General features: G+C 42.1%; 1 protein-coding gene across 15 annotated transcripts in view; it reads right to left on the reverse strand.

Annotated features, from left to right (window-relative positions):
* Positions 1-21749, reverse strand: part of RGL1 (ral guanine nucleotide dissociation stimulator like 1) — a 143197-nt gene that overhangs the window by 97164 nt on the left and 24284 nt on the right. For 13 of the 15 annotated variants that reach the window (XR_015051065.1, XR_015051064.1, XR_015051067.1 and 10 more), the window contains 5 exons: positions 17759-17851; positions 15951-16165; positions 13126-13206; positions 9341-9534; positions 8976-9100 (listed from right to left, as the gene is read on the reverse strand). Coding sequence is in view for 11 of the 15 variants with exons in the window: in XM_085854009.1 (XP_085710135.1) it covers positions 8976-9100; positions 9341-9534; positions 13126-13206; positions 15951-16165; positions 17759-17851 (708 nt within the window). In the remaining 4 variants the exon portion in view is untranslated. The remainder of the gene's footprint in view (positions 1-8975; positions 9101-9340; positions 9535-13125; positions 13207-15950; positions 16166-17758; positions 17852-21749) is intronic. The other 2 variants (XM_085854011.1, XM_085854010.1) reach the window with 1 other exon arrangement.

The following is a 21749-nucleotide window of genomic DNA, read 5'->3' on the forward strand; positions in this document are numbered from 1 at the left end:
CGAGCAGGAACGATGCACCAGGAATGACGAGCAGGAACGACGACGACTATTCAATAACACACCAGGAACGACGAGCAGGAACGACGACGACTCTTTTTCCACCGCCCCGCGACCCGTCCTTTTATAGATCCAGTGGTGCGGGGCGGGGGCGATGACCCGAAGCGATGCGTCGTCACCCGAATCGGGCACTCTGGTTGTCCCGGCCCCGGCCCCCGCGCAGCCCGATCGCGATGGCCGGAAGCGGCTCCACTCCACTTCTGGCAAGATGGTTCCTATCTGCGGAATCGTTTCGCTCCGAGCACCCTGACATAAATAGCCCGTGCCCCGGCGACCCGCGATTGGTGCTGGTCAATGTGCCTGCTCCATGGGGCACCACACCGCCCAAGCGATCTGGCCGCACAGCACACCCCTGCCTGATCGCGGCTTTGCTAGGCGGAGAGGTGAGGAGATGTCCGCCGTCCGTGGAAACACCCGCGGCCGCCAGCGAGGATCGACGGTAAGGTGTTATGGCAAACCCATGCGCAGACGGTAAGGTGTGCCATTCGTACCCTGCTCTGTGATAATAAAGTGTCGCGAGCGGTGCATGGGTCTGCCTTCAAGCACGTTCCGTACAGTGTGTGCGGATCCGTCATTAAGCACGTGGCCAGCGCGCGGGTCCACCCGATTCTGCTATCGTGTGTGTGAGGCCAACTCCGATCTGTGTTAGGAATTGAGGTGAACGATCGGATATAATAACTAGATGGAGGTATAGAGGGAAAAGAGGATACCGATATAACAATCCAGAAATGGGTTGGAAAGAACGCACCACCCGTATCTTGCACACTTGTGTCCTGTACAATGTGGTGTGGTTGTTGTATTTCTATTATCGGCCTCTGACAATGTAGTTATTGGCACCAAAGCTGCCAGCCACGCTCTTGCCGATATTGGGTCATTTGCTTCTGTGTTGTGAAAAACAATATCCGTGCAGCTTCTTTAAGAGATATTCGTTCGTATGCCTTTTCAATGCAACCAGCAATCTCATCCCAGATCATTGGAAGCTCGAGACGCATACTCCATGACTTGCACAACAGTTGGGTTGAGGGATCACTTGAGGACAGGCCCTCTGGGCTGTGGTGCGCCATGCCGATCGGGTGTCCGAGTGCAGTGCCTGCTGGCCTACGCGAGGACCCAAATTCGGATTTACCTTAGGAATAAGTAGAAAAGAAGAGTAGAAATGAAGTTAGTGGTGTGAGCAAACCTAGCTATGAGATCCCCGCAACGCACGTCCCGTTGTCCCGATAGACAAAACGGATGGGACGATCTAAACGTATATTAATGGATTAACTGTCTCGGGACAACTATATGTTGGATGCCATTGCCTTGGAGGCATGCAGTTCATAGAACCGCAATACATATATATATATATATATATATATATATATATATATATATATATATATATATATATATATATATGTATATATATATATATATATATATATATATATATATATATATATATATATATATATATATATATATATATATATATATATATATATATATATATATATATATATATATATATATATATATATATATATATATATATATATATATATATATATATATATATATATATATATATATATATATATATATATATATATATATATTGTTGCGAATTCGCTAGAATAGAGCTAGAAATTGTATTGTTGCGAATTCGTGCGAACGGCCACGTAACTCGAATCGCAGCACGTCACCCACCAGACGGACAATTCTGTCGTGACCCTCTCGGACTAACGCCGGGAGCTAGTCACGGGTGGGCCTTTCGGCCTAACCACAATCGTGCCAATCGGCCCCCCGCCTGGGATAGTGTTGTTCGCCAAACTCGACCTACCTAAATACCCACGCGGAGGGTAGACCGGGCGATCGCACCTCGCCTCAGGTCGACTCCGGACACGGGCCACTTAAGCGACCCGCTCCGTACTATCGGGATAACCGAGCGGTGTTATCGTCGGCCTCAATGGTTCCGATTAATTATCGGGCATATTAAACCCACTACCAACCCTTTACGTGAAGCAAGATGGAGATTCAATTAAAGAAAAGACGAAGCGAAACGGGAAAACAGTTCAACATGATGCACATTTATTCCGTGGCACACGGAGAGCACACATATGTAATTAAACAGAATGCACATAAAGCAATTGCAACAAAAGAAACACAACAATGCAGATCTACAACCGACTACGCGTACACACGGCAACACTTACACAGTTTTACTTCACCAGACTGGCGCCACACACACACATGTTTACACAGAAACAAAAGAAAAGAGCCACCCTCAAAGACAAGGGGGCAGACAGGGCCTGTGGGCCAATATTTGCACGGGACCTGAAAGAGCGGTCAGGTCCGCGAGACCGGGTGGATCCTACCCATGTCTTTGTGATGAGCCGCAAATGTGGCGGCGCGGCAGTGCCCCGACTTCGTGCTCCTTCGCGGGTTTCGTTGGCACTGCTTGGAGTGGGGTGGGAACGGGGCCCCCTTTTCGCACTCTCAGCGCGGGGGAAAAAAAAGGGGGGGGAATTGTTGATGCTCTGGGGAAAGAGGATAGCTGGCTTGCTTGGGTCCCGCGACGAGCGATTCCACCGCGAACCGTCTTCCTTGTCTCGGACCCGAGCTCTTCGATCTCTTCCCCAATTCTCCTCAGCCGACTGCAGCAAACCACCTGTACGCCCTCGCCTCCCGACTCCACTCCGCACTCCAACCCGACTCTGCCCCAAAACTCTTCGCCCTTCCAAGGCCGACTCCCCACTCCTCCAAGGCCGACTCCGCTCAAACCGACCCGACCGAGACCGACTCGACCCAAACCGACTCTGCCGCTGCCACACTCTGCCGCTGCCACACTCTGCTCTCCAACCAAAAATCTGACTCTCCTCTCTCTGCCACTCTCCGCACTTCTAAAACTGACTGCCCCTCTATATTCCCACCAGTATGCTTTATAGGCCGGCAGGAGAACCCATATACAAATTTCTGGATCAGAACGAGCTCGGGGGTGGAGCCACGCTCGCCCATTGGACGGAGGAAAAGGGGTGCGAGTCTCCCCTGATCCTAGAATTTGCATATCTCAATTCTACACCGACGCGCCTGGAGGCGGGGCCAAACCGCCCCGCGCTTGCTGATTGGACGGATCAGAAGTAGGCGTGTAGCTTTCCTGATCCGAATTCTCCTCGGAAAAGCCGCATTTTGCACTCGCGGCTCGGCGCGTGTCCCGTACGAGCCCAGGACAGCCTGACGCTCGGTGCTCACAAGTGGTGCGGGAATGGCCGCAGAAGGAGAGAGGTGAAGGTGGTGGAGGGTTTATGGTGGTGGTTTATGGCCATGGTGCCGTTTGGAATGGCGGTGATGCGATGTTTGCGGGAGCGAGTTGTGAAGGTAAAGATCGTGGCTCTTGGTGTTGTTGTTGTTATGAAGCGGAGTTGTGGTTGGTGGTTGTTGTGTGATGGCAGTTGAGACGTGGTTGGTTCAAAATAAAGAGAGAACAGAAAAACGGCTATCTCAAAGGGTCGCAGCCCGAATGAATCACATTTATTCCCTCTAAACAACGGGTTTGGGGCTAACTACACATGTACTTACAGAGATATCTCACCTACGGGACCTGAATGGTGGTTTGCGAATTTCCACAACCGTAACAATATATGTATATGAAAATATATATATATATATATATATATATATATATATATATATATATATATATATATACATATACAGGTAGTCGTCGACTTACGACCTATGCGACTTACGACTGTTCGACTTTACGACCACGTTTTAATTTTTTTTTTGTATGTAAAAAAAAAATTCTTTTTTTTTGTATGTAAAATATACGTTGTTCGACTTACGACCAAGTCGACTTACGACCGATTGGTCAGAACCAATTGCGGTCGTAATCGACGACTACATATATATACATACATATATATATATACATACATATATACATATATATATACATATATATATACATACATATATACATATATATATACACATATATATATATACACATATATATACATACACATATACATATATATATACACATATATATATATACACATATATATACATACACATACATATATATATACACATATATATATACACATATATATATACACATATATATATATATATATATATATATATATATATATATATATATACATATATATACACATATATATATATATATATATATATATATACACATATATATATACACATATATATATATATATATATATATATATATATATATACATATATATACTGTCGCGGGGTGGAGGGTTCTCGGACGAGCGCGTCAATCGCTGTCCATACCCAGTTTGGGTTTTCGCAACCCTACTCTCGACAGCCAAATGTTACAGATTCGGTGCCACCCTCACCACCGCCATCTCTGGGGTTATAACGCCGGCTGATTCGGAACATTTCTCGGGTTACGAGTCTCGAACCACGATACCAAAATACACCTGTACCTTGCCAGTTGGGGGAATATACCCCGGTTACACACTGGTTTTGTCAGAGACCGAGCAGAATCTACCAGTCTGTAACCATTTTCGTTTTCATATCCAAATCGAGCGGATCGTTCCTCGACGCGACACAAATTAATTCAAAGCGGCAACTTCATACGAATCAGCCAGATTTATTGGGGACATCAGGGAACACGACACAAGCAAAACATTCACGACAATGTTTTAATTAATCTATAACCCGTTCTTAACGAGGGAGATACAGATTATGGGTTTTGAAGGGGTCCCTAACGAGATAAGCCTTAAAGGACATGCAGACAAGACACGGACAGCATGCAGACAAGACAGAGTACTTGGTGACGTTTCATGGACGAGAGGAAAGTGTCAAAAGCACGAATGTGGCTCGTAACAAGCCGATGTCCACGGATTCGAGCCACAAGCTCGAGCACGCCACGTGGCAAGATGGTGCTCGTCCTCCTTTGTCGCACCGCCCACGCATGCGGCCTCCGCGCGTTCAGACCCCGCGAGGTCGACTGCACCAGACCGTCAGGTCGATGATGGGTTTCAGCTGGTTTCTCACAAGGTCCAGCATACAAGTCCAGGCCTGGCCTGTTCACCAGGCCTCCTTCACGAAGCAGATCGCAGACAGACACAGCCGTCCCCTACACAGCAGATCACGATTCCCACCAGTCGTCTCTTATCCAGCCAAGGGCAGACAGACCTCATGCAGTCCTTTCCCTCCCTTTCCTTCGGCCCTGGCTCGCTTCTCCAGGCCACAGAAGGCAGACCCAGCGCGCCCAGGTTCAGTTTCTCTCTCTGCAGAATCACCACTGGCTTTCCTTTTTCTGCTCACCTCGAAGCCTGAGCACGCCTCAAAACAGACTAATCATCCAGCAGATTTTTCCTCCACACTCGTCATTTCTCTCTTGCCTTCCCGGCGCACACTCGCCTCGAAGCCCGAGCACGCCTCAAAGCGGACTCCAGACTCACACAGCAGCCAGGTCCTCTCAAAGCAGATTGCCGCCTAACCCTTAGGTTCAGTTTCCTCTCCCTTTCAGAATCACCACTGTCTTTCCTTTTTCTGCTCGCCTCGAAGCCCGAGCACGCCACAAAGCCGACTACCCAACTCCGTCCTCTCAGTTTTTTTCCACCTTTTCTTTTCGGGGCGCACCCCTCTTCGAAGTCGACAAACTCCTCCCCTTCAGTTTCACTTCCTTCTCTAGGCCACTCCCCCTCTCAGCACACTGGGCAGAGTCAATTGTCTGGAACATCTGAAGGAAGAAGAAGAGCCTCTCGGTCCACCACCACTGCACAAACAAATAACAGCCTGTGACACCTCCCAACACACATTTAACGTCAAATTACCGAACAACCTGGATAAACATGCATTTAATGGGGGATCTGGGCTAATCCTATATTTAGTAGCATACTAAGGGCCATTTCCACAACAATATATGTATATATACACGTGTGTGTGTGTGTGTGTGTGTGTGTGTGTGTGTGTGTGTGTGTGTGTGTGTGTGTGTGTGTGTGTGTGTGTGTGTGTGTGTGTGTGTGTGTGTGTGTGTGTGTGTGTGTGTGTCTGAAAAATTTGAAACATGAAACATTCTACATCTGAGTGACTACCCGTGGAGATTTTTCATTGATAACTGTGATGTCAAAGGTCATACGCTGTGGCAGATATATTGGATTAAAGGAAAAAAAAATAACTTTGGACATTTTCTCTGATACCACTCACTAAAAATAATTGAAACTTGGCATATGTCATGTACTTCCCATGGGGAATGAAGCTTGATAACAATGATATCATGGATGAAATGGTATGCCAGCCATTATTGGATGTGTCAAAATCCTTATCGGATCAATGTGAAAATTATTGAGGGTGATCTACTAAGAAATTTGGCGAGAGAGTGTAATTAAGGACATCATCAGTCACAGTCTGGCAGCTATATTTTTGCAAAAAAAAAAAAAACACTTTTAAATCTCCTCCATAACAGCTTATCAGATCGATGTGAAACTTCATACATTTAAATTGACTAGCTATGGGGAATATAGTTTGAAAATTTAAATGTCATACATCAAATGGTCTGGCAGCCATGTTGGATTCAAACTAAAACCTATAGATAAATAAATAAATAAATAAAACTTCTCTTGAACCGTTTAATTGATCAATGCAAAACTTCATTAATATGATCGACTCGCCACAGGGAATATAGCTTGAAAATTTAAACGCCATCAGTCACGTGGTCTGACAGCCATGTTGGATTGAATGTAAAACCTTCAAAAATCATTTTCTCTCAAACCGCTCAACTAATGGATGCAATACAATTTAAGTCATGGATGAATTCCTAAAAACTGAGATATTATATGAAACAACGTGATTCGGATACGATTTTCCCATATACAGTGTTATGATACGGGGGGGATGCATTGCCAAAGAAAATTTTCTGGTCACCCTAACTTCACGTAACCTTTAATTAAGTACATACTAGACATATTTAAGTACAATCAAGTACATATTCAAGTACACTTCGCCATAGGGCAAAACCAATGAGACTGGGAGACAAAGCAATGCGGCATCCACCAAGCACTTGCCATGTTGTTGGTTCTCCACTAGCAGGCGACCCAACATTGTCGCTTCTACACCAGCAGACGTATTAAAAAATTTGGCAAGGCACACTACAGGACTGTGCTTGAAATATCTCTGGCACAACTTAAATAATCTATTGTCTCATAATGTGTTCACAATGTTCCATCAAAATCCCGCTAAACAACGTAAATTGGTGACTTATTGCATATGAATGACTACTCACAGGAAATATAGTTTGAAAATTAAAAGTTCATTGGTCACATGGTCTGGCAGCCATATTAGATAGAAAAAATAAACCTTATCCGATCAATGCGAAAATTTAAATATGTGATGAACTACCCATGGAGCCAACAAGTTTGATATGAATGACATCATGGGTCACATGTCCGATCAAAGTGAGGTGGCATAACTACTTGCAGTTATAAAGTGCGCATCTAGTTATTATTAATATTCATAAATAATTTCTGTAATTGTTGTTTTTTGTGCTTTCTTCCCAGGTTATATTACACAATTTAATAAACCTGGTTTTTGATACCATTTATTCTGGTGATTTTGGAATTGATCGCTTATACCCCCGTGCACGAATAAATTACCAGTGGGGATGTGCGAGTCACGTTCTCAGTGTGTGTAACCAAATTGAGAATGAAAACATTCCCCAAGCCAACATTTGGAACACTCCAATATAAACCAGATAGCTTATGATCGCAAAGCGATTGCCAAAGGTAACCAAAGCTTAGCTTTGACGACTGCCCGTGACTTACCCTTGGCCCGTGATCCAATGATGGCCATATTTATTTTGGATCACCATATGACCTTGACCTTCAACATTTAGGGATAGAATGTAAATTAAAAAAAATGTGTCCCCATCTGCAATCTATCCATAAAACTCAAGATAACGAGAATCGGAGAAAAACTATTCAAATTATGATCAAAAATGAGTTTTGTTAATGAGGTCACAATCCAGAAAAAAGTAGGTCAAGGACACACACAAATCAAATATCAGGTATACAAATTCAGTGCAGATGCAGTATTATGATGCAAAAACATCTTGGAAGGCCAATCAGTCTTTGAGATTATGCATTGGCAAAATTGAGCGAGGACAAAAACAACTTCTTTTTTTCTTTTTTTTCAGACCGCCATTATTATGCCGAACTTGACCTTTAACCCGGAAAGGTATTATGTAAATTAAGATTAAATGTGGCTTGGTCTCGGCTACGTATAGGGCAATATTGCTCTGATCAGATAAAACATTTGAGTTTTGGTGAAAATGTTCAATGTCTATAATTAGGTCATGACCTTAAAATTAGGTCAAGGTAAAAAAAATTAGGCCAACCCGGTGTACTTTCTAGTCACATCATTTGTGCAAAATGTAATTCTGAAATTCCCAACCGGCTCCAAGATACAGCTTGGCAATTGATACTGTTTGGAAATTTGGTGTGTTGAGAGTGTAGGAAGAAAGAAAATAATAATAATAACAATACATAATTTTCCAAATGGTGGTTTATTACTTCTAGGCATCTACAATACTCTGTGGTACCATTAGAAATTGGGGAGCCAATTGTATAAACAAACCCTACAACAGCAATAAGCCTTCCCCTATCCTATAAGGGGAGGCTTAATTTAAGCCATCTTGTCATCTTGCAGAGTGGAAACTCCGGCGTCACCTGGTTCAATTATGGGAAAGCTCAGCATGGTGTTAGTTAGAATATTCTGCCTTGAAAATGAGAAGGAGGGAATGTAAAAAAGAAAAGGAAGAAAAGGAAGGGCAGAGGAATCAAGGACAGGGGAGAAAAGGGCAAGGTGGGGGTGAAATGTGATTCTTCTACATCTGAGGTGTAATATAAACTGTGCTTTGTATGTTGCATTTCCCTTACAGCATCCATCAGGGTAAACTGTGAAGCCACAAGATCTGCAGGGAAATTAAGAAAATCAGCAGCATCAGGATCTGGCCCTGCCTCTCCTTCAAGGCCAGTGGGGAAGGGAGCCAGCAAACTGCTCTCTGAAGAAAGAGATGGAGAAGGAGTGGTGCAGGAAAAAAAATTAGGGAGAGGGAAGAGCAAGAAAACAAGAAAAAATTCCACAAATAATGCTGGAACTCTAGATTGCCAATCCACTTTCACATTTTGCTTTTTATACCACCTTTTTTGCTTTTTTAACAAATATACCACCTCCTTTGATCTCACACTTACCCCACCCTCATTCTAATGGTCATATACTTCCCACTTGTTTTCATACTCACTATAGGCCTCTGCCTCGGGTGTCTCCAGCTTGCGTAGGTAGCAGAGCAATGCAATGGCACGTCGCTCCACATCAGAGTTGGGCAGAGCATAATTCGCCAACTCCAGTAAGCTTCTAAGAGCTGGATATTCAGGTGGATCTCTGAAGTCTTCAGGATAATGGTCCAACCAAGCTCCCAGGATAGACGGCAAGCAGCTGAGGGTGAGGATTAGTATGGGAGTTGGGGTTCGGGGAGGGAGTCAAAAATTCTCATTCAGTGTGGTGGTAAACTAACAAAAATCTGTTTTCCTGAAAATCCTTTAAACAAATGGTCATCTATCTATTTCAACATTTAACTTTGTTAATTGAAAGAATCAATTGTATAGTTGCCTGAATAACCTCCATCATCTGCTAAATTTAAAATGCCAAAAAAAAAGGCTTGCACTTGCTGGCAACAAACTACAATCGCTAACCGACCAACTCATATCTAGTTACAAATCTAGTGGTAAAGTCACAGTATTTGTTAGTACATACTCCGTGAAAAACAGATAAATACGAGTCATAAGCTGGGAGTTTGTGTCTGTCTATCTGTCTGTCTGTCTCTCTCTAATTCCAAATCTTCCCATATAAAGGAACATAGTCATCTGTATTATATTCCACATAGAGAAAAATTATTTGCACAAAGGGAAATCTACAACACTAAGTTTACTGCAAAAAATAAAAATAAAATAAAAAGTAGGTCGTAGGAATGAAGAAAGAAAACACAGATTTAATGATATAAATAAAAACAGGAGCAAATGGTAAAATGGCGAAAAGGTTTCAATGTATATTACAATATAAATATGGTTTGCAAGATGCACTGTTTTGCCAAGATGCATAACTTGGCAAGTGCAACATGAAAACTTAAAATTTGCCAAACTCGTCTCTTATGCAATATGAATGGCCTATCTAATAGCTTGGCTTATTTTATACCGTACTTGGGTATCAAAAGAGGTTAAAACAGTTATTACACCAATTTAAAATACAGCTTACAACATAAAATAGCTGATAAGAACAAATGGCAATCACAGCTAATTGCTTGCTGTCACCTCAAAGCAATCAGTTGTACAACTTTAAGCTTCCTGCCACATGACAAAAGTTTAATAATACATTGGCTATCCATATACAATGTATGCAAAAGGTGGGCACAACCCCCTCCCTTCCCCAACTCCCACACGAATACTCCTTTTCACTCGATTTATTCCTATCTCCTCCAAACCTATTCCTCTCTCTCGGCCTTCCACACTTCCCAAACTCCATTCTCCCCCACACCCCTCCTCCCCACGCTCATTTTTCCCAATTACAGAAATCTTGCAGGTCTCGTTTGGTGAATCTTGTTTGACATCAAGCCAAAGTACAGTAAACCTTGAAATATTGCAGGTTTTGACCAATCGCGGGCAACCTTTGTTCCTGTTTAGTTATCACGGGACTTCATTTTGACAAATCGCGGTTTTTCAGCTAAGATGAGTCATCGTTTGCATCCGCGTGTACGATTATCTCGCATTACGAGCCTTTTGTTGTTTCTCACGCATTGTTAATAATGACACTCAAACATAAAACGCCGGACAAAATTAGTTGTGCCAAAAGGCAGAGAAAGGTTATGACGTTGAGCAAAAAAAAATTAATAATAATAAAAAATCGAGTTGTTAGATAGCTGCCATGACGGGTTCAATTAATCTCCTGTGTGGTATATCCATAAAGTTAAGTTAATATTCATGAAAGTGTTGCCACCAGTGCACCACAAATCGCAAAATTGTCGTTCCAGTCCCGTGATCATTATATCGGAAGGATGGAAAAAGCCCTTAATGTTTGGATGGAGGAACAAACACAGAAAAAGGCCTTTGAGAAGACTGATGATACGGGAGAAATAATTGCACATTTACCAACATTTCCACGAGGCACTTGGGGCCAAAGGTTCCATTTCAACCACAATTACCCACAAATTTCATGCCAGCAAGGGCTGTATGAGAACTTCAAAAGAAGACTCGGCCTCGATAATGTCAAATTTGTCGGGGAAGCAGTATCGGTAGCCCATGATGCTGCGGAGAATTACCCACGCAGCTCAATAAACTAATCAAGGCGAAGGGATTTATGCCGGAGCAGGTCTTTAACACTGATGAGACAGGATTATTCTGGAATAGGATGCCATCTCATACCTTCCTGTCCAAGTGGGAAATATCTGCTCCAGGGTTCAAAGCGGCTAAGGATCGTCTCACCCTTCTCTCATACGTGGCAATGCAGCAGGCGGCTTTGTCGTAATGCCAAAGCTGTTCTTCCGATCGCTGAATCCCCCTCCCCAACTCTCAACTCCAACAACATCCTAATCATCCTGAGCGAAGTCTTGTGGTACATCACATCTTATATTTATGGCAGAGTACATCACATTTTTACCCTCACTCACCTCACCATTGTGTAAAAATCACCTCACCGTTTTGGAAGAAATTAAAAAGGTAAAAGTCTTGTGTTTTGGTTTATTTTATACTGTATATATTTTATTAACATGTGTATTGCAATGTGAACATGACATTTATTTTACATGTTTATTTCAATTGTGGTGTTTATTTTTAACTGCTGCCCACCTGCCTGTATATGTTCTCAAAGCCCAGGAACCTCACGGTTCCCATCAGCCCTTGGTTTTAACTATCACGGAATTTTCCAGGAACGTAACTGTGGTGATATTTAGGGGTTTCCTGAATACCCAACTGATTGAAGCCCCAAATGTGATTTAAAAAAAAAATACTTGCCTTACTGTGTTGTGCTCACCAATTTCAATAGTCAGTACAACCATGGGTCTCAGCTAACGAGTTTCATAATTCCAAAATTCTTATAATACAGGTTTCATAATGGGACCAACATGGAAAAAGAAGTTTGTAATACTTGGTTAATCAATTAACCAACCAAAAACTGCTATTCGATATTTCAATATGGTTCGAGTTTCATTCTCAGTCAAGCTCTTCCATGCACAGCGACATCAAATTGAGTGACGTAAAAGTGTTCAAAATGCAGTTTGCGTTCATTTATCAATTTCCATTGTGTTTTCGATATTGCTTGGCTATGTAGGTGTATCAATGTGATGCAAAGTGGTTGAAAATTTTCATATGACCGGATATACATTGAGATCTTGAAGCATTGTCAGATTCGGGGTACAGACTAAATGGTACATGTTAATTGGAGTAATGGTAGTTGAGGAGAGAAAAACAAAAGCTGACCACTGCTGCTGCTTTTGTTTGCAGAAATCAAATCAAAACAGATTTTGCCAACTCATGCAAAGGGCACTTTCACTTGTGTGTTTTGCCTTGAATCACACAACGTATTGCATGCACTAAACACTCATTTCACTCAATCCATAAACTACATCGCAACGGCCTTGTAATCATTGCACCTGCATCTCCTCCGCAACAACCTTGTAATCATTGCACCTGCATCTCCTCCGCAACAACCTTGTAATCATTGCACCTGCATCTCCTCCATCCCCACCCGTGCCCTGCCCTGCACTTACCACCAACTCTTGCAGTTCTCACTCAGTGCAAATAGTTTCGCGTCAAGTCGAAGTATACCAAACTGATTGAGGCCTCCAACGTGATTAAAAAAAAATTAATACTTGCCTTACTCGGCTGAACTGACCAATTTCAAAAGCCAGTACTGTTGTGGGTCTCAGCTAACTAGTTTCATAAGCTGTGAATGATGCATCCTCATTTATATGCATAAATCATATTTGTATGGATAAAGAGCTGAATATTATGTGGATGATATGAGACTACCTCCTACCTTCTAGGCTGCTCCTCGTCAGGCTTGATTCCACGACCTTTGCCATCTGCTCGACTTGCTGAGGCCTGCAGTTTCTCATACCTGTCACAGGCATGAAGAGAAGAAAGAGCAAATTTAAGGGAATAATTTGGCAATGACTGAAGCTTGAGAGACCATCGTAAAGCAGAAAGTGGCAAAATCTCCAGAACAGTGCAAACTTCACCTGTTTAAATATGGGGTGCAAGTAAATCGTAAGCCAAAAATCAAAGCGCTCTCGAGCTCTCATGAAGATGGAAATGCTAGAAAATATCAGTTGGCATTTAAAGCTTGGCTGAATATTTTACAAGACAATTGGCAGCGAGAACGTTGTAAATATGAGCTTACAGTACCATCAATGTGTGACTGTACCTTAGAATTTTTTTTAATGTCTTGAACCAGTAAAAGTCCTCACTATGCATGTCTTTGCACAAACACTCACCATGCATGTCTGTCTTTCCATTTTGTCCACCCCATACGCCCTTTCCTGCCCCCACCCCCCATTCCTCCCCACACCCGTTGTTTGTCTAAGTCTCCCTCTGCCTTGTCCTTTGACTCTGCTGTTGGCATTTTCATCACCCCCCCTTCCCTTCCCTTCCCCACCCCCTCCTCCCCTCTCTGTTTTTCCTTTTGACCTGTTACGTCTTGATCCGTTCAGTGTACTCGCTCTTCCACGAGCCCCGACTATGTATAGCAAAAAAAAAGGGCAAAGACCTTAAATCCACATGTTTAAGGCACAATGGTGTGTATACACAAGGTAAATGGTTGATTTGTTCCTTCCCCAACCCCTCCAAAAAAATTTTAAAATTACACCTTTACGGAGATTGCATAAACTTTAGTTCAGATATTTGATATACATGGAAATCTCGATGAAGAAAAAAGGAAAGAGAAAAATTGTTAGTAATCATTTATTCAACCATTAATTAATGCTTAATTTCCATGTTTTTACTGTGTTGAAACAGGTGTAAGAAACCTTGCATAGCCAAACGTATCCGTGCATCAACTCGAAAGGCCCGTCACGGCACTGATAATGAGACAGTGCCGGAGAGAGAGAGAGGAGGAAGAGGACAACAATACTAAGTGTGTTTGGTGTTAATTTCTTATGTTTTCTTGAAAGCATGTTGCCCTTAAAAGGACTGTTGGGATTTGTTAGTGGCCACTGAAGGGAAATAATTATTTATTGTGTTGCCCATTGTTTGTTCCGTTTTTGTTTGTCTCGTCTCATTTTTTTTTTTTTTGAAGAGGCACACGTGTGCTTCGTTTTGTCATCTCCCCACGCTTGACCGATTCAGAACATTGGACACCCTGAGGATAATCAATTGTTATAATTAACATCTTGATTAGTGGAGATGATCAAGATTTCCTCTGAAGCACGGGACGACTTTCATTTGGGCATGTCCTTGTGGTGCTTAAATTTAACGCATTGGCTATTTGCAAGGCATTCTAACCTTTGCATTTTGGCTTCCTCACTCAATGGTTTTTAACGAAATGTTATTTGGGGCCAAAATGGGACAATACTAAAAAATAACACACACATTTTAAGAGGAACGCCTTTTATTGATACAAATATGATGCAAATGAAGATACATCTCTTGCATGTTAAGTTACAGCTTAAGCTTAGTTAAACGAGCTGAAAAAAAAAACAATGAACAGAAACACACTCTATTGTACTGCATACCGGTATCATTACAAGAACTCAAACTGCGGGTTCCTGACATTGTGGGGTGAAACGCAACTGACTCATGCCTCAAGGCCAGTACCTGTATACAGGTCCACCTTTTATCTTTCCCTCATTTTGTTTAAAAACAAGTGTGCGCCTTATACATAGGGACTTACGAAAATGACAGCATGGATATCAAAGAGTGGAAACAAATAGTGCCATCAACAAATTTACCTTTTGAGATGTTACTCTTTTCATAGCTAGGTCGGTAATCATGTATTTAATTATTGCATTTGGTGAAAAGGCAATAATATGAAGGTGGATTAATTTTGATTGCAACTATAACTATAAAATGTCAAGAATGATAGCATCAATATCACCAGCAAAGCTCCACTTATGAAATGACATGACAAACAAAAGCTCTTGTCAATCAAAATGGGATCCTCAACTAGCTTGACATTACAAACTGAAGTGGACAATCTGGCAGTCTGTGGTTTATCATGTACACTTTTGCATCCTTCATTAAATAATTTGCAACAGTCAAATATGGATGTCCTTGAAGGGAGATCATCAGCAGAATGTTAAGCAAATAGTCTGTGAATTTCAACAGGCTTGATGTTTTCTTTATTTTAAAATTTCATGATTATTCAGCATTGCTCCATCATTTGTCACAATATTGACTTTAAGCTCATGCAAAAAAAAAATATATATATATATATATATATATATATATATATATATATATATATATATATATATATATATATATATATATATATATATATATATATATATATATTGGAAAACTGGTTCCCAACATGATAAAGACAAATCCTCTGAAAAATTGTTAATCTCCATATGTTCCTCCGTATTGCAGAAACAAATGTTCAGGTAATTTTGAAATCATCCAAGTACACCATGAGAGCATACATTTGGCAAACATGCTCATTGGGGTAGAGGGTTGGGGGAGGGGTGGAGAGTTACAAAAATACCAATGGTGCAAAAATCAAAATTCCATTCTGTTGATGTTATTATGGAGTCAGTTGTGAAGGAAACCAAACTCCACAATGCCCCCCCCCACTTCCCCTGTAAAAATGTTGAGAAATTTGAAGGCAAAAACACAGATAACAGAGTCAACACTGCCACCAACCTGAGACAGAGCAACCGCAGAACTTGCTCGGCTGTGGCGAAGGTGCGATATGTAGCCAGGAAGATGGTCACATACGTTGAGTCGTTCTCTTCAAAAGCCCAGAGAAGGTTTTCTACAAGACGTTCCAGTGTCCCGGCACACAACACTCGAACACGGTGACCTGGCCGTAATGCTTTCACTTCCTCAGCAGCACCCTCGATTGATTTATTGTAGGCCTAGTTTTAGCACATGGAAGTTGTTGGAAGAAAGCCAAAAAGGAAGTGCTCAAAGGTATTGTTTCTGCTAAAGCAAAGGTATTTCTTTTTGAAGGCTAGGAAGCAACAATAAAATGGAAGTCGGAGTCGAAAGACATTAAAATGAGATTTTGCTGCTGTCCCGACAGATACTTATATTCCTCAATAACCAGTTTTATGAAAGTTTGAGAATGTTCCTAAAGAAATGTTGGAGACTGTATGGAATTTTCTTAACTTGCCAGCAAGCCTCCACCACCCCATCCACACCCCCAATCCAACATCCCCTCCTCCCTGACCATTTTCTTCCAACCCCTTAATCAACAAACCTACCCTTCTTTTATAAGTTTTCCTCATTTGCCACTCTCCCCCTCCTTCCATAGAAAATAAGTAGGTCATCTTCTTATGGCACAGAATGACTAAAAAAAAAAATTAAAAAAAAAGTGGTGCCAGGCACAACAAATCCCACCCGTTTAAGGTATAAAGTTATTTTGGGGATCAAATTTTAATTTGATATATCTTTAACCTGAATGTTGATTATAAGGAATAGAATAAGGAATATTTTAGTCTTAGTTTGAAGTCAATTAAACCATTTTGACGAAGTTATGACCGTAAAATGACTTTGACCTTTCAAGGCCACATAAGGTCAAAGGTCATGGTGTCAAATGAAAGCCAATAAAGGACTTGATATATGTCTTCCATAGTAAACACGCATATTCCTAACCTTTTTTGATTTATAATGGAATTTTTGACCGATGACCATGACCCCCAAAACTTCAGACCCTACCGATCTTCACAAATATGCATTTTTCACGATAGGAATGGGTAGGATTATTAGTGACAAATAGAATCTTCTTCTTCTTCTTTCGGCTGCTCCCGTTAGGGGTCGCCACAGCGGATCATCCATTATGATCCGCATAGTGATTTGGCACAGGTTTTACGCCGGATGCCCTTCCTGACGCAACCCTGGTCGCCTCTTACGACACAGGGATATGGTACACCTATTTTAACCGGGGTATACACCGGCCCAGTGCACTGGTACTCGCTTCACCGACCTCGGAAGGATGACAGGCTGAGTCAACCCCCTGGTGTATTAATTCAGTGGCCCAACGGGGCTTGAACTCAGGACCTTTTGGATCCCAACCCGCTGCCCTAACCACTGCGCCAACACCAGGCTTTTAGTGACAAATAGAATAAGGTTCACTATAAGCTTAGTTTGAAGTAAATGAGATTATTTTTGACGAAGTTATGAGTGAAAAACGATTTTGATCTTTTCGTGACCTAGACCTTTGATCCAATTGGACTCAAAAGTTAATGGGGTCGTCCAAGGTTCATTGCCCACCTGTGGATTAAATTTGATAGTTTGCTAAAGCCGTTTTGCCGTAAAGTTGCTGACAGACAAACAAACAGACAAACAAACCGGACAATTACAATATCCCGCTCCCTCCCTCCGGGGGGGGGGATAATTAGTAAAAAGTAAAAAAATAAGAACATGGAAAAGTTTTTTAAAAAACAACAAAAAAACACTAAAGAAAAAATAAATTTGTGTGATGCGAATCAAGATCAGCGACAGTGTACCCCAAGCCAGTATGCCGTTCCATGTGAGCTTTGTGGGTTCTGCTTCCTTTGAGGGCTTTTCGAGTACAAGACACCGTCCTCAGCCTCACCGTCCTGCAGAAAGCACAACCATCGGGAGCCAATCACCTCACAGAAAATGTAAAAGAAGTACGACTCATGAATACCTAACGGAGACTTCCCAATTTCATTGAATGTCAAACAGAACTTAAAAAAAAAAGTTTTGTAAGTTTCGTCAGGCCCACTCAAGGAATTCCAACTCCCCATGTTATTGGCTAACCAAGATTGGTGGAAATGACCCTGACTATATACTAGTGAGGAACGCATTCTTAGAGACAGGTTAATTACCTGCATCACCGAGGGTGGACAGAGACGGAGGTCATGTATTCACCTCTGTCTGCGAGCAGAATATCTCAAAAGGTTGTGGACTGATTCAGACAAAATTTGGTGGATAGGTTGGGTGTGTGACAAGGACAAATTGAGATTTTAGTAAAGATCCGGATTCGGATCCGAGAATTTTTTAAGCGATTCTTCACCATTGAGATGCGGCGAAAACTGATATATAGCAAGATATTCTTTTTAAGTTGTGGATGGATTATGACAAAAGTACGTGGATGAGTTGGGTAGATGACAAGAGCAAGCAAATTATGTTTTGGTTAAGGTCCGATGCAGATCCGGCCTCTCAGTGGGAAACAATGTAAACCGAGTGGAGTGGACAATAATCGCTCAACAAAATCAGTGGAGAAGGCACTTCACAAAGGCAAAAGTTCTTTAAAACATTGAAAGCCAATTCTGCATCGAAGAAATGATGAAATTGAAGCAGAGACCCACACAGCATCAAATGATGGAGTTACCGACAATGAAGGAATTAGAGGAAGCGACAAGCAAGCTTAAAAAAGGGTAAGTCTGGTGCATGGTGTCTCCTTGGCCATTGCGCCAGAGATAGTCAAAGTCACAAGTTTAGAAAGTGAATTTATAGAGATATTATTGAACCTCACACTTGCGGCATGGAAGGAGAGGAGGGCACCAAAGGAATGGGCTGATACTGTGCTCATACCAATTTCTAAGAGGGGGGGACTTTAGTGAATGTGATAACTGGTGGGGACTAACATTACTATATGTAGTTGGACAGGTGGTTACCAAGATTCTATGGAGAAAACTACAAGCAGTAGCTGAAGATGTGCTTCAAGAATCCCGAGTGTGGATTCAGAAAAGGCAGTCGGTGTTTGGACATGATCTTTTCTGCAGGCAAACGACTTGAAAAGTGATGGGAGCACAGAGCCAAAGACATTCCTCCGTTCATATATTTGAGGAAGGCCTATGACAACCACATGAAGCACTGTGGGTGGCATTATGAAAGCTCGGGGCATCCACCCAAACCAGAGCTCATATTTTGATTTAATCAGGACACGCAGGCCCAGATTCACCTCAACAGCATTTATTAAAACAATTGAGATGATAGTGAGCTGAGACAAGGCAGATGCATGGCACCAACACTTCTCAACTTGTACTGTCTCGTCATTGAATGTTGGATGGCAAAGGAGGATGAAGATGGAGCAGGACTGCAGGAGTGTACCTTAGGTACAAGTATGATGGGAAGGTCCTCAATCGATACATCAGCAATGCCTATGAGACAAGGATGACTGAGTGCCAGTTTGCAGATGCTACTGCTCTTCTAGAAACAACTACAAGGGGTGCCGAGAAGGTGACGTGTGAAAAGGTGGCAGTCACAGTAGATTTTGGCCTCTGTGTCTAGCATTCCAAAGATGAAGCTCATGATAACTGGTAAGAATTCGTAGAAGAGGATAGTAACCCCATACAAGTGGGAAATTGATAAATTGAGACTGTCAGTGAATTTCCATATCTTGGGTCAGCGATAGCATCATCTAGCAGAATGTGTGATGATGTGGAGAAAAGGATTGCACAGGCTTCATGAGCCTTTGGTGCCTTACGTAGAACGGTATTTAAAGATAAGGATGTGCAAATACCAACCAAGTGGAAGGCATACCAAGCATGTGTACTCTCAGTTCTCCTTCATGGATCTGAGTGTTGGACAACTTTCAAGAAACAACTATCTAAACTGAACTCTTTCCATAACAGTTGTGCACGTACTATTCTAGTATTAGGGTGATCCTGAACTCCTTCCATAACAGATGTGCACATGCTATCTATGCAAGTAAACAGCAATGGCTACATCACATCACATGACAGGAGATCAGTGTGTGTGTTGGGGCAATCCTAAAACTGCAGCGGTGAAGGTGATAAAACATCATCTTGAATATCTGGCAATGTTGCTTGGATGGCAGATGACCACACTCCAAAGAAGATCCACTTTGGCTGGCTACCCCAACCACATCCAAGGGGAGGACCAAGGAAGAGATGGAAAGATGTGGTCAGTATTCATCCGAGCCACAATCAGGGTTCCATTTATACATAAAACATGTTATAGGGTCAGCCACCACACAAAACTGATGACAAGTTACAAAATATGTGTTATTTCATGGTAGGTTAAATACAGTAGATTCTGGATAATAAGCATATGTGTGAATATAAGTGCATATGAAAAATAAGCGCACACGAGTCTCCCTATTTATTTATCGATTAAAAATAAGCGCATATAAAAACATCATAGTCAGGCTTTGAAAACTGAAAATATGATCAACTCAAACATGACAGTATTTTGTGTTTGATTGGCACATAAACTTCAAGTCCGAATTTCTTACACGTCTGGTACCGGTACTTAAAAGAGTTGTACATTCAAAAGAACGTTTTTTTTTTGTTAATGAAGGGTCGTTAAAGGGTGTTTTACGACCATCTATCTATAATTCCAGGTGTGTGTGTGTGTGTGTGTGTGTGTGTGTGTGTGTGTGTGTGTGTGTGTGTGTGTGTGTGTGTGTGTGTGTGTGTGTGTGTGTGTGTGTTTCTCGCCAACCATTGGTCCGATCTAATTGAAACTTGCCAGGTATATTGCTGGGGCCCTGTGGATGTGCCTTTTCAAGGTTTGATATTAATCGGACAAGTGCTTCCCAAGTTATAGCCATTTATTTACCAAACCAATGAAAGGACACGTTGCTGCGGAGGCGTGGCTACGTAGGCCGGTGCGCTGCCGGCCGATGATGACGTCATGTGCCGTGCCGGTTACGATGGGGATCAGTGCCTTGGTTACCATGGCGTAGGAGTGGCAATGGTCAATGGCAGCGAATGTCATGGCAAGCAAAGACAGGGAGGTAAACTTGATTTTAATTAACTCTGTGTGTGGAAGTATCACAGCAGTTGTTACTTCAATGCAAGTGATAATTCGTGGAATACATGTGAACATTCCGTACGGGCACGCAGCACTTCCGGACAGTGATGACAATGTATTCTAATAATTTCTCGATTTCTTATGTGCATCTATAGATAAACACAATGCCCCAATCCAGTCGTCGTTTACGAGAGTGAAGGAACGGCCTGTGTATTTGTTTCTGGCTCGTGGTTTGCAATTTTTTTTGTTTGTTTTTTTTTGGGGGGGGGGGGTTGCACGTACAGGCACACACGTACGGGCACGCGAGAGTGAAGGAACGGCCTGTGCAGTTGTTTCTGGCTCGCGATTTGAAAGTTTTTTCTTTTTTTGGTTTGCACGTACGGCCACGCACGTACAGGCACGCAAGAGCGAAGGAATGGCCTGTGTGGTTGTTGTTTCTGGCCCGCGATTTGAATGAATTTTTTTTTTTTTTTTTGCACGTATGGCCACGCACGTACGGGCACGTACTAGTTTATGATAAAGGGTCGTAAAACGTTTTTCATCATGATCAAAACGGACACACCAGTGAAACGTCGATCGTACACCCGTGAAAAGAAGATCGAGATTGTCTTTTATTACTCTTGTAAGAAGCAGTACCAGATGTGAAAGAAATTCGGACTTCACATGAGGACTTTGGTGCGAATGGTGAAGAATGAGGAAATAATTTTTCAGTGTGAAAGGTTCGAAGAAGAGAAGGGAGTAGAAGACGGG

Source organism: Eptatretus burgeri, chromosome 14, assembly GCF_056783735.1.
Source record: "Eptatretus burgeri isolate ZD-2024b chromosome 14, Ebu_testis_v1, whole genome shotgun sequence".
NCBI lineage: Eukaryota > Metazoa > Chordata > Myxini > Myxiniformes > Myxinidae > Eptatretus > Eptatretus burgeri.